General features: G+C 41.0%; 1 protein-coding gene across 1 annotated transcript in view; it reads right to left on the bottom strand.

Moving 5' to 3' along the window:
• Positions 1-13,589, bottom strand: part of PCDH15 (protocadherin related 15) — a 2,365,808-nt gene that overhangs the window by 434,109 nt on the left and 1,918,110 nt on the right. The window contains exon 26 of the mRNA XM_075348720.1: positions 7,033-7,173. Coding sequence (XP_075204835.1) covers positions 7,033-7,173 — 141 coding nt within the window. The remainder of the gene's footprint in view (positions 1-7,032; positions 7,174-13,589) is intronic.

Below are 13,589 nucleotides of genomic sequence, written 5' to 3'. Positions count from 1 at the left end.
ATTACTAATATAACACTGCATTTTAGCGTCCATCAAAGTCTATGAGATTTCTGAAATCTCATGCACACATACACAAACACCTGCACATTTTTCCTGACTGCTTTGTCAATTACCTGCATTTTGCATCATTTTTAAAAGAATGAGCATGTCAATTCTTTATAAGACCACAGAAGAAGCAATACCTCTAAAATATATTTTATTTTATTTAGAAAAATATAAAAATATGACAAACAATGTTTCTCTAAAAAATATACATATAGGACAAAACAGTGCCAGTGAGATATTGGGAAGAGATAGTTTCAGCGTGAAAAGGATAGCGATAGATAGATATTCACAGAGTCGTCAAATGATTGATCTCATAACCTTTGTTGACCCTTCCTGATGACGGAGGGTGTCCTAAGTTACAAGACACTCCCCGTTCTGGGTGTGTCCCTATCTCTAGCCAAGAGGTGTCCACCACCAACCCAGGTGACTAGTGCAAAACCATAAATATACACAAACACAAATGCATTAAATTTGGTTCCTAAATCAATAAGATACTTCAGTATCTTATTCAGCTCTCCCCAGGAGAGTGTGGGGTGACAGCTACTGCAGCGGGTCCCCTACAGCTCCACCTAACAATTACAATTATGATCTGACTGAAGTATCTTATTGAGTGAGAGTCGAAGAGCTGGGGTGTGCTTTCATCCTCCTGTAGCTGCACCAACATACCTGAATGACTGAAAACCTTCGTCTTCTGGGCTGATAAAGTTAATTTTCTCCTGCGAGATATACATTCAGTAAAATAGCTTGGCACCTTTCTAATGCTATTAACCTGCAGGTTAACCCTATATCTGCAGGTTAGAAGCATTATCTAATATAACAGGTTTCCTTTAAGATTTTAGTTACTGCTTTTTACTCTATTTTTTAGTCCCTTTAGAGAACTTTAACCTGTGGTTGTTGGATGGCTTGGATTATATACTGCAATACAATAATTTTTCAGCATGCAGTTAAATTGTGGTTCTTCTATGAAGCTCAGCCAGTGGTTTAACTTCATAAGAGGTGTAACATGGCAGTTACTGGGGAGTTTAGCAGGCCATTGGCTGCCATTATGAAACAATCACGGGGAGTTGGTAAGGGACAATATGTACACAAACTGGCTATGGCAGAAATTGACATCAGCATTCAAATGGTTAAATTGAAGCAATAGGAGTGTGCTTCAATCTTTACAGTTACGACAATGCTGCTAAGGAATTCAGTAGGCACTTGTTTGTTTTGAAGCAGTCGGAAAAATAACATCCAACAGAAAAATAATATTGCTTCCTGGTATCAGGTATGTTGGCTGAGGCCCCACCTCTTCTGGTCACATGGGTATGATATCATCACAGGTCCTTCTATCCACTAAAGGGTGCTTTACACGCTGCGATATCGGTAACGATATATCGTCGGGGTCACGTCATTAGTGATGCACATCCAGCGCCGTTACTGACATCGCAGCGTGTAACACAAATGAGCGACGATCAACGAGCACAAAAACATGAAAAATCCTTGCTCGTTGACACGTCGTTCATTTCCTTAATATCGCTGCTGCAACAGATCCGATGTTGTTTGTCGTTCCTGCGGCAGCACACATTGCTGTGTGTGGCACCGCAGGAACGAGGAACATCTCCTTACCTGCATCCACCGGAAATGCGGAAGGAAGGAGGGGGGCAGGATGTCACTGTCTGTGACGCTGCACGACCCACCCCCTTAGAAAGGAGGCGGATCGCCGGCCAGAGCGACGTCACAGGGCAGGTAAGTCCGTGTGATGGGGGTTAGCAATGTTGTGCGCCACGGGCAGCGATTTGCCCGTGTCGCACAACCGACGGGGGCGGGTATGCTCGCTAGCGATATCAGTACCGATATCGCAGGGTGTAAAGTACCCTTTGGTAAAACGATGCTATAATAGAATTAGCATACATAACAGATAGGGGGAGGAACAACAGGAAGGGGGCAGGTATCCCTTTGAAAACCCCACCCCAGCTATCAGCTGCTGCCACTCAAAAAGATGCTCATTTTACAAACTTTACTTGCTTGTGTTTCAAAATCTATACATTCGAGCTGACAACTAAAGGTATGCATAGAATCAGCCTGATGCCAGTATAGAACTGGTTTTAGGTTATATAGGAAAATCATGCTGATTGGTGCATATTAAAGTCTGGTTGATATAGGTAAGGATTGTAAAAACTCTATATCTGTAGAATGTTTTATTCACTGTTTGTACGTTGCTTATGATAATTCATACATACTGTGAAACATGTTTCGGATGCTAATCCATGTATTTATGCTTCTAGCCAATATTTATTGCATGTTTCTCAAAGGATACAATGATACAACGATAGCCTACTTGATTTTCATGCTCCATGATTAAAGAAAATATGCGGTTTTATACATTGAAAAATACAGACATAGCGACAGACTATCCAATACAATATATACAGTAATGCTGCAACATTAGACTGCCAGAGTCTGTTAAGTGAACCCTATAACAGGCCAATCTCGATGAAAGCCAATCTTGATGAAATATTAACGGCCATAATTTTTGCTTTGCCTTTTCTAAAAACCCCTCTGGTATAAGTGAAAAAATGTTATATATGCATTGGGGTATTTTACATTGCATAAATGAGCAATATTCACAGTAAATATTAATACCAGGATAGAACAGCGTGCAGAAAAGTTACAGCAGCTGCAATAAAGTAAAAAAAATATATATACCCTTTGCATAGCAAATTGTTCTTTCTACGTGCCAGCCGAAGCAAGCAAATTAAAATGGAATACTAGCATACTACTCAATTATTTTTGCCCATTAACTTGAGTTAATTGAATGGGGTAAGCAGAATTTTCATAATATACATCATCATAGCCTTAATCAGTGAAACTTACCAGTTCCCACATTACTTATTTGATTAACATAAATTAAAGTTGAATGTGATTTCTTTCCCAGTCTGGTTTCAGAAGTGAAGATTTAAATAAGAACGAATTTTATTAATCTTAGTTTAAAAAGTATATCAACCCTGGGATCCAGATAACTTTTAAGCTAGGCTACACAACCACTTTGACCATGGCATAGGTTAATATGCCAAAAATCATTAGGTACCTCTTGTGAAATGCAGCAAAAAGCAGATGAATGGGTCTTTTTTTGACCCCTGGGGGCACAGTCAGAATCAAGGTGCAAAAAATCCAACTTGGCTCGACTTTTGTGACCCCATTCAAATGTATTAGGTTGTGATGTAGCATGTATTAATTAGATACACAACCTTTGTTGTTGCCAAACCTGGTGTGTAGCCCCAGCGTTGGTGGTGGTAATATTAGGTTATCTGGCGATACCATATCATAATTATGCCAATAAAACTGAGAAACACGAAAAATAAGTGGACTGGTGGGAAGTGGGGCAACTAAAAGGGGGTTAAACACAAACCATATAAGGGTCAATAAGTTAGGACTGTCTAGGTTCATGCAAGTCTGAAGAAGAGCTTTCAGAAGTTTAATGTGTCAAATTCATTAGGAGGTGAACCCACTTGATAAATTTGGTTCACCGTCACAGTAACATGTGCCTCTGTGTGCCTTACCAGAAATGTAACATTTCTGAAATGTAAAATGCCAGCACTTTTGAGGATTATGATGGATGGACATAATCATAATCCATCTTGCCTCCTCACAGCTTCTCCCATTTTTGCACAGCTGCTTCACTATTGGCGAGAAAATGCCAAAAGTCACAACTGTTTTGCTCCTCTCCGTGTTGCCCTAAAATTTTATGACTCTTACTCTGCCGAAAAAACACTTTGATGAAACACCCTCATCAGTTGTCTGAGATTTTTCAACAAGACAGTCAGAAAAATTAACCATTAAAGTTGGCAATTCTGTTAATTTCATGAGAGAGTAAAGGGCCATTTACACGCTGCGACATCGCTAACGATATATCGTTGGGGTCACGGTGTTTGTGACGTACATCCGGCGTCGTTAGCGACATCGCAGCATGTGACAGGCTGGAGCGACCTTAAACAATCGCAAAAGAGACAAAAATCATTGGTATATGAGAGGTCGTTCATTTACCAAAAATCGTTGTCTCGTACGTAGCGAGGTTGTTCCTCGTTCCTGCGGCATCACACATCGCTATGTGTGACACCGCAGGAACAACGATCATCTCCTTACCTCCATCCACCGACAATGAGGAAGGAAGGAGGTGGGTGGAATGTTACGTCCCGCTCATCTCCGCCCCTTCTCTGCTATTGGACGGCTGCCGTGTGACGTCGCTGTGACGCCGCACGAACTGCCCCCTTAGAAAGGAGGCGGATTGCCGGCCAGAGCAACGTCGCCGGGAAGGTAAGTCCGTGTGACGGGTGTTAACGATGTTGTGCACCACAGGCAGCCATTTGCCCGTGATGCACAACTGTCGGGGGCGTGTACGCTCGCTAGCGATATCGGTACCAATATCGCGTGTTAAGAGGTGGAAGAGTAACAAGAAAAAGATGAAGAGGAGGAAGAGAAATAATAAGCAGAAGAAACAAATGCAGGGCTGGTGCAATAGTTATGAGTCTTCAGCCTGGATATTAACCTTATGAAAAATGTGATAATTATACTCTGAACAGATACATAAATAATATTTAAGGTTTTAGATTATGGTGAGTATTTTGCTTTTACATTTATCATTTAGGAAATCTGTCATAAGAAATGAGGTTATTGGTGCTCAACTACATTTAAAAAACTTTGCAAACATGTTTCTGTGTAAAACTGAAGGTTGAGGACCATGGAAAACCAAAGCATTGAATAGACACAGCTGTACTCAGTGTCTGCCCGGTAAGAACATCCACTGACCTTCAATTAATGTCCTAAATATGGTTTTATAGAATAAAATACTATAGTTAATACAATTCATTGAAATAATTATTTACGTGATATTTTAGCTGCTATTCATGGTGCTACTATATTTGTATTTACTGTATTTTACATATGTAGTTAAAGGGGTGTTTCACCCATATTCATTATTGGCTACAACAATATTATGTTGAGAAACAAAGGTTTCTCTCAAATACCTTGTGCTGCCAATAGTACCTGTGAGGGGTGCTATTGCAGCCCGCTCTTCCCCATCGCCAGACCCCTGGTGTTCCATGACCTTGGGGATCTGTTGATGCCACTTCAACTTTCTGCTCATCTCACATCACCGCGGCCGGCCCCAGTCTCTGTCAGTCACTGGGCTGTGGGCGGCATGTCACCGCTCACCACAGCCCAGCGTGTCTCCTGCTTGAGCACTCTGCAGTGAAGGAGGAGGGAGCAGGGAGGGGATGGGCTGTCATACTGGGATGTGCTGAGCGTTGAAACTCCGCTCAAAGCTCAGTCAATCACTCACTCCCCCCATTACGTGAACAGGAAGTTGATGATGTGACATCACCGGATCCCCGAGGTTACGGACCATGGGGATCAGGCAATGGGGAAGAGTGGACTGCAATAGCGGCGCTCACAAGGAAATATTGGCAACACAAGGTATTTGAGAGAAGCCTTGTTTCTCAACATAAAATCTTTGTAGCCATTAATAAATATGGGTGAACCACTTCTTTAATTAGTTTTGTATTATTTCTTTAATCATATTTTCTCATTAGTTTATAATTACCATTATACTTTTTTTTTGCCATAGTGGGATGAAGAACTTATACCCTTTTTAATTATTATTAATATTATTATTATTATATAGCCATTTATTCCATGGCACTTTACATGTGAAAAGGGGCATCTGTAGACAAGTACAATAGTCATGAACAATGGAAGGTACATAGTAACAAAAAGGAGACAGTTGCACACTACAGTGCTAAGATATGTGGACAAAGAATATAGACATTACTGCTATGAAAAAACATGCAAAAATTGAGATACTTAGCACACAAAAATGTCCAGATTTTATGTGAGCCCAACAGCCAAAGCCAAGGCAACCTAATTTTTCTTGGGTTCTATTTCATAGCAGTAATGAATGTCTGTATTCCCATATTTATTGTTACACATATATTAGCACTACAGAGTGGAACTGTCTCCTTTTTGTTACTATGTTTCATATTCAGTTTGCACTTGTTCATATTAGAAAGATAGCATATGCCATCAGTCTTTTTTTTAGATAACAGGGTTATGCCTTCTGATTGAGCACTCCTGCGCTTCAGCCTCATGCAATTTTAATTCTCCATTTGTTCCTGTCCGCCCATAAATTGTAGGGATTTTTTTTAACCCAAAGAGAGGCATTAGTTTGATAGGGACCAAACAAAAATGAGGTCGCCCTGCTGTTGGCTGTTGGGCTCACATAAACTCTGGCCATTTTTGTGTGCTAAGTATCTCAATTTTTGCATGTTTTTTTCATAGCAGTAATGCTTATCTATATTCCCATATTCATTGTTTCACATATCTTAGAACTGCAGAGTGCAGCTGTCTACTTTTTTTTTTTATGTTTCATATTCAGTTTGTACCTGTTCAGATTAGAAAGATAGTATTTGCCATCAGTCTTTCTCTTACAATATAAGGCACAGACAGGTACAGGAGGAGAGAGAACCCTGCCCGCCATGGCTGATAGTCTATAGGGGCACTTTATATATTATTACTATTTTCTTAATTACAATCAATTATTATAATTCTCAATTAATTGATAGACGTCAGTAAATTCATTAACATAATGTGCACAGATCAGGAGCGAGAGCCTTGGAAAGAATAGATCTCTCTTTGGCTGACTGAATCCGCCTCTATGTTTTAGACCGCAGGATAGTGGATGCAGATGGATACATAAATAAAATGGAGAGGATGAATTCACAGACTACAATAAGTTAACTGAAAAGTTATATCTGCAACAACTGAGAAATATATTAAGTCTTTTTCTGTACTTTGAAAATATATTTGTCCAAAGCGTAAAAAAATGGCATATATTCACTTACAAGTCAGGGCAAACTGTCCTCGATGAGACGAGAATGTCTATTTCTTAAAAAATGTTCTGAAATTTATGAAGAGAAACATCACTTTCACAGTAAATGAACTGTAACTTACTTTTAGAGGCTGCTCGCAGATTAAATCTTGCCACTTGCATAGAATCGGCTTGAATTCTGAGTTCATAGCTTGTAGTATTTTCATAGTCCAGTGACTTTATGACAGAGATAACCCCTGTGCTGTTATCAATGGCAAATAAACCTGCATTGTGGAGAAAGGTTTAAGAAGATTATTTCAAAAATAAATCTAGAAAATCATAGATGGGAAATGCAAGACTAAAGAAATCAAGTAACCAAATGATTAATTCTAACCTTACCTGACAAATGATCTAAACTAAAAATTACAAAGTTATCAAATTTGCAAACTATTTTTTTTTCATTTTTTGGGGGGTTTAACAATAGGTCTTCAATTCATAAGGTTAAGGCCATGTGCCCACGGGAGCTTTTTGCTGCGGAGTTTGCCGCGGAAAACCTGCGGATTTTTCTGGATTTTCCAGATAAATCCACAGGTTCTAGCATGTACAGGCACTCCCCATGTTACCCTATGGGACATGGGGAGTGTCTGTGTCCACGCTGCGGAAAGTGCAGCTGCGGAATCTCCTGCGGAGATCCCTCAGCCGCACCTAACTGCATGTCAATTATTCATGCGGATTTACTTGCGGAGATCCCGGCTCTCCGCTATGGAGATAGAGGCCGGGACGTCCGCAGGTAAATCGCGTGAAAGTCCGCATGTTTCCCGCAGCTATTCCGCTGGAAACTCGCAGCTAAAAATAGCTGCGGATGCCAGCGGGCAGCTGTGGGAAACATGCGGCCGTACCCGCGAATATATCCGCAGGTACGAGCGTCCCGTGGGCACATGGCCTTAGGAGGCACAAATGCATGAAGTTTACCCTTTTGCAGCAGACACATTAAAGGGAATGTATCAGCAGTTTTTTGTTATCTCCCCTAAGTGCAGCATAATGTAGGTAAAGAGACCCTGAATCAAATGATGTATCACTTATTTTACTGGGTGCAGCTGTTCTGACACAATCCCAATTTTTAGATTAAGCAATGCAGCAGAGCTCAGAGAGCTGACCCCGCCCACACTAGGCTCTTTATAGATATTACAACCAACCCCAATAAAGGGGACAAGATGCACGACACTTCAAAAAAAAAATCAAATCTTTATTTTTATATAGCGCTAACATAATCCACAGCGCTTTACATACATCAGGAACACTGTCCCCATTGGGGCTCACAATCTAAAGCCCCTATCTGTATGTCTTTGGAGTGTGGGAGGAAACCGGAGGAAACCCATGCAAACACGGGGAGAACATACAAACTCCTTGCAGATAGTGTCCTTGGTGGGATTTGAACCCAGGACCCCAGTGCTGCAAGACTGCAGTGCTAACCACTGAGCCACCGTGCCACCCATATATGTATAAAAAAAATTATTTTATGAATAAAGTTTAAAATGCAATTTAATAAAAAACAAGGAATCCTCAAGAAAATTCAGACACACCTAATATAGCAGCATTAGTGCAATACAATTTAACATTGCATATCGATTGGTAACTCTGCATACCAGATACATTTTAACCTGCCCTTGAATCAGCAAAATTCATCATTATTGATTACATAATTTTTAACTTGGTTACAATTATCGTTATAATTAATTTATTTCCGTATATATACCAGTTAAATATCAAATAACAACAGATCTAAATTATATTTTCTGGTTGTCAACCCAGTTTTTAAATTTTTAGCTCAAAAAAGCTTTTTTTTTGTTTTTTATTAAATTGTATTTTAAACTTTATTAATAAAAGAATTTTTTTTATACATATATGGAAAGTGTCATGCATCTTGTCCCCTTTATTGGGGTTGGTTGTAATATGTATGCAGTGATGCGCTCCTGGTAATTTAACAAGTAAGTCCAGTATATTAAGACTATTGTTGATTTATTTTATAGATATTGTAAATTAATAGGGAGGTGTAATCAGAGAAGGGGGAGTGTCCAACTACCGTGCATTAAGCAATGTGATCCAACAATGATAAAGTCCTCGTGCTAAGGCCGGTTTCACACATCCGGCTTTTCGCCGGTTTGCCGGATCCGGCGCTCTCCCGTACAGACAATACAGTACAGTGACAGCGCTGTAACTTCCGGGTCACATGCGCCGGTCACATGACAGCATGTGACCGGCGCTTGTTGCTCTGTCACTGTATTGTAGTCACTGTATGGGAGAGCGCCAGATCCGGCAAACCGGTGAAAAGCCGGATGTGTGAAACCGGCCTAAAACAATCATTGCAAGTAAACAACACCCCAAACCTTGATAAGAAAGGCATCACTGAATATTTTTCATGTATGTGGTGTCATGGGAGCAGCATCGGACTGGCTACCGGAGGAATCTCCAGTAATGCCAGGCCTGGATTCAGTTACCTGCTTTGCACTCCAGAACTCTCAGCTGCAGCCTGGTCTGATCTCAAAATTTGCAGGACTGCACCGTGAGTGCCGAGTAATTGATTCCCCGATGATTGCAGTTCAGCTCATAACAGCTGCGGACAGGCCAGGCTGCAATCCAGAGTTCAGGTGAGAGCACCGGAGATCAGCCCGGGTTGTCTGCAGCTGTCATGAATTGAACCGCAATTGACGAGGAATCAATCACTTGGCGCTCGCAGCTCAGTCTAGGCTGCACACCAGAGCTTAGGTGAGAGCTTTGGAGTGCAATGCAGGTAACTGAATAAAGGCCTGGCATTACTGGAGATTCCTCCGGTAGCCAGTCCGATGCTGGATGGGAGGCATAAACATCAGGATGGGCCCTTGAAGGGGGACATATATAACAGGATGGGAGTCATATATATCAGGATGGGAATCATATATACCACAATGTGGATCATATATACGAGGATGAAGGACATATATACCAGAATGGGCCTGGGATGGGGAACATAAATATTAGGATGGAGATCATCAGGATGGGCCCAGAATGAGGGGCAAATAAACTAACAAGCAAAGTGATAAGAATGTTTTGAACTTTTGAATTTTAGGCTCCATATATCATCATCCACTATAGCTTTGAATGTGAGACCACCTTCATTTTATAGACAATCATCTTTGCTATGTCATCAATAAATTTAATTTGGAACGATGTAGCATATATATGATTAGTAATTCAGATTCTTGTCCTGTCACTGCATTGGTATTGTGTTACTTCCGATGTTGGAAATATCCTTTTGTGAGTGCATACTACAAATTACAACCTGTTCTTACTTTCCCTAATAGCTCAGTGTGTTATTAGATTGATTCCCCACTGAAACGTCACTGGTTCGAATAGAGGAGCAGACATGAAAATTTTTTCCAAGAAAAGAGAAACATCTCGCTCATCAATAGAGGTCTCTCAGCCAAGAAAAATGCCAAACTGCATCATGTGAGTGCCTTGACAGTTGGACAAATTCAAAATAAATTCCGTCCATCCATTTAAAAGCCAAGAGGTGGATGTCTGGGCAAAACATCAGAGTTAACAAGTCGGCTCATTGCAAAGGTTTATTAGTTGTGATGTTACAAACAGGGCGGTGGAGGAGGCTCATATGCTTCGTAATAGTGAGATGTCAAACATCCATGCAAGCACTGTGTGATGCACAAGTCTGAAATGGTGGCCCAGAAAAAAGGTGAAGAAGCTTTGACTTTAAAATCTTTGAAGGACTAGCCCAGCCCATGATATGAGAGTTACTGATGAAGCTTCATTTCAGATAGAAGGCAGAGGCCATGGCAAAAACTGCAGCTTCTGCTCTCTGGCAACGCTTCATTTGAGTATCCCAGCATGCACTGGGATTCTCAGACAAAGCTTCATCAAAAAGAAAGTTGGAGAAAAATATACAATAGTGTTGTTAGGGAAGCAGAGGTAATTTTTAATGCAAGTATATTAAAAAATAGTTTAGATTATGGCACAAAATAGTGATTTAGAATAACAATTCTTCTCCCTTTACCAGTCATCAACTATAAAATTGTCCACCCAATTTCAGTTATAGATATATAATTTAAAAGAGTAAAGTATATGCTATTTATAATTTAGGATATACTGTATTTTTCGGATTATTAGACGCACTTTTCCTCCCAAACATTTGGGAGTAAAATGAGGGGTGCCTCTTAAAATACGAATATAGCTCACCGGGGGGGCTGTCTGTGCGTTGACTGGGCGCGTTCAGGCGACCGGGTGCCTGTGGCTGCGTGCGGGCAGTCGGGTGCCTGTGGCGGTGTGTGGGCAGTCGGGTGCCTGTCGGTGCCGGCTGCCTCTCTGTGGGTGAATGCGTGCGAATATCCTGCTGGCTCCAACTCTGTGCGGGTGGGTGGCTGTGCGGAAGGTGTCCCAGTGTGTCCGCGGTCCCAGTTTCAAATGAAGGCGTCAGGAGTCAGTGTGTGCACAGATGGAGCCTTTGGGTGAAAGCTCCATCTGCACATGCACCGCTCCAAGCGCCATCATTTGAACCGAGACCACGGACAGACTGGGACACTCACCACTCACCCGCAGCCGCCACCGCTACTGACCTGCTGTGGCTGCCGCCACTGACATAACCTGCCACCACGGACCTGCCGCAGCTGACGCCACTGCTGCTGCCACTGACCGCCGCTGCCACCATGGACACGCTGCGGCTGCCAGCACAACCTCTGCCTCCTGTGACCCCGCTTCACCACCACTGCTGCCCACCTGCGGTAAGAAAACACGAGATTATAAGATGGACCCAATTTTTTATTTTGTTTTACCTTTTTTTATCTCTACATTTGGGGTGCATCTTATAATCCAATGCGTCTTATAAAACGAAAAATACGGTATGTTAGTTATACTATAGTAGGACTGCTTAAAGGAAATGTATTTGATTTTAGTTTTATTATTTAAATGTAAATGTATATAAAATGAATAATGTGTTTCCAATGTATATGATTTGTAAAACTTTCCTAACAGCTGACCTTGTCTAAGGGAAGCAAATACTTTTATGATCTATATAAATAATAATGCAGCAGGGAATGTATGACTTATGGCAGCATGCAAAGCCTGTCATTTTTGCTGAATCTCCTACTTTCTAATGATATTGAGATGACTCTGCTGACACTGTCTTAAGCCTGCTTTACATGGTACGATCGATTGTGCGATTTCACAATCGATCGTACCCGCCCCCGTCCTTTCTGCGTCACGGGCAAATCGCTGCCCGTGTCGCACAAAGTCAGTAACCCCCGTCACACATACTTACCTCTCGTGCGACCTCGCTGTGGGCGGCGAACGTCCACTTCCTGAAGTGGGAGTGACGTTCGGCGTCACAGCGACGTCACACGGCCGCCGGCCAATAGAAGCGGAGGGGCGGAGATGAGCAGGATGTAAACATCCCGCCCACCTCCTTCCTTCCACATAGAGCCGGCGGCGGCCACGGGAGGCAGGTGAGCTGGTCATCGTTCCCGTGGTGTCACACGGAGCGGCGTGTGCTACCACGGAAACGATGATCAACCAAATTAAACGATATTATGGAACCTAACGAGCAGTACCCGACTCACGATTTGTGAGCAATACTGTGTCGCTAGGAGGTGTCACACAGGCCGGCATCGCCAGCGATGCCGGATGTGCATCACAAAAACCGTTACCCCGACGATCTATCGCACAATAGATTGTCTGGTGTAAAGCAGCCTTTAGTCTACACACCAAAGTTGTAACCTGCAGACAAAAGAAAATAATGACTGAGTTCAGGGCTCACGTGGGCAGTGTGAGAAGAGTTATTTTGGAATTTTAGAAAAACGAAAATTAAATAAAAACCTGCTTTAAATAGTTCTCTGTAAATGTCAGATTTTTCAGGATTTATAATATATTTGATTTCATGAGTTTTGGTGAATTCAGTCTACAACAATAAAAATATATATTTGGCCCTAAAATGTAATTTTTATATAAGTATGTCAGATTCAGTTTAAGTTAAATATATTATGGTAAAATATTTCCTTTTTATGAATTATATTATTTGGGGTCTTTGATTTGCAATGCTTATCTAACTGGAAAAAAGATTTTTGGGCAGACCCCCTAGAGCATTAGGAAGAGATGTTCATATATTGAAATCTCCTATCTGGTAAAGAAATTTAGATTAGATTATTGAAATTCATAACATTTCATGTTCTTAAATTCTAAGTTTGATCAGAATCAAAAGTAGGTAAAACCTGCAGCGAGGTAGACGGTCGCAGTCTATAAGCTGGATGTGTAATAAAACTGCTAACAGAAATACCTTTTTAATGTTTAATGAAGTTAAAATAGAACATTGATAAAGAGCTAAATTAATTAAATACAGATTACCTATACTAAATACTAAATATACAGTCATGACTGAAAGTGTTGGCACCCTTGAAATTGTTCCACAAAATGAAGTTTTTCTCCCAGAAAATTATTGAAATTACCTATGTTTTCTTATACACATGTTTATTTTTTTTATGTATATTGGAACAACAGAAAAAAAAGGGTGAAAAAAGCAAAAATGGACATAATTTCATAGTATACCTCAATAATGGACTGGACAAAATTATTGGCTCCATCAACTTAATATTTGGTTGCACACCCTTTGGAATAAATAACTGCAATCAATCGCTTTCTATAACCATGAAAAAGCTTCTTA

Source organism: Anomaloglossus baeobatrachus, chromosome 5 (genome assembly GCF_048569485.1).
Source record: "Anomaloglossus baeobatrachus isolate aAnoBae1 chromosome 5, aAnoBae1.hap1, whole genome shotgun sequence".
Taxonomy (NCBI): Eukaryota; Metazoa; Chordata; class Amphibia; order Anura; family Aromobatidae; genus Anomaloglossus; species Anomaloglossus baeobatrachus.
Note: the sequence above shows the minus strand (reverse complement) of the source record. Positions and strands in the feature narration are given on the sequence as shown.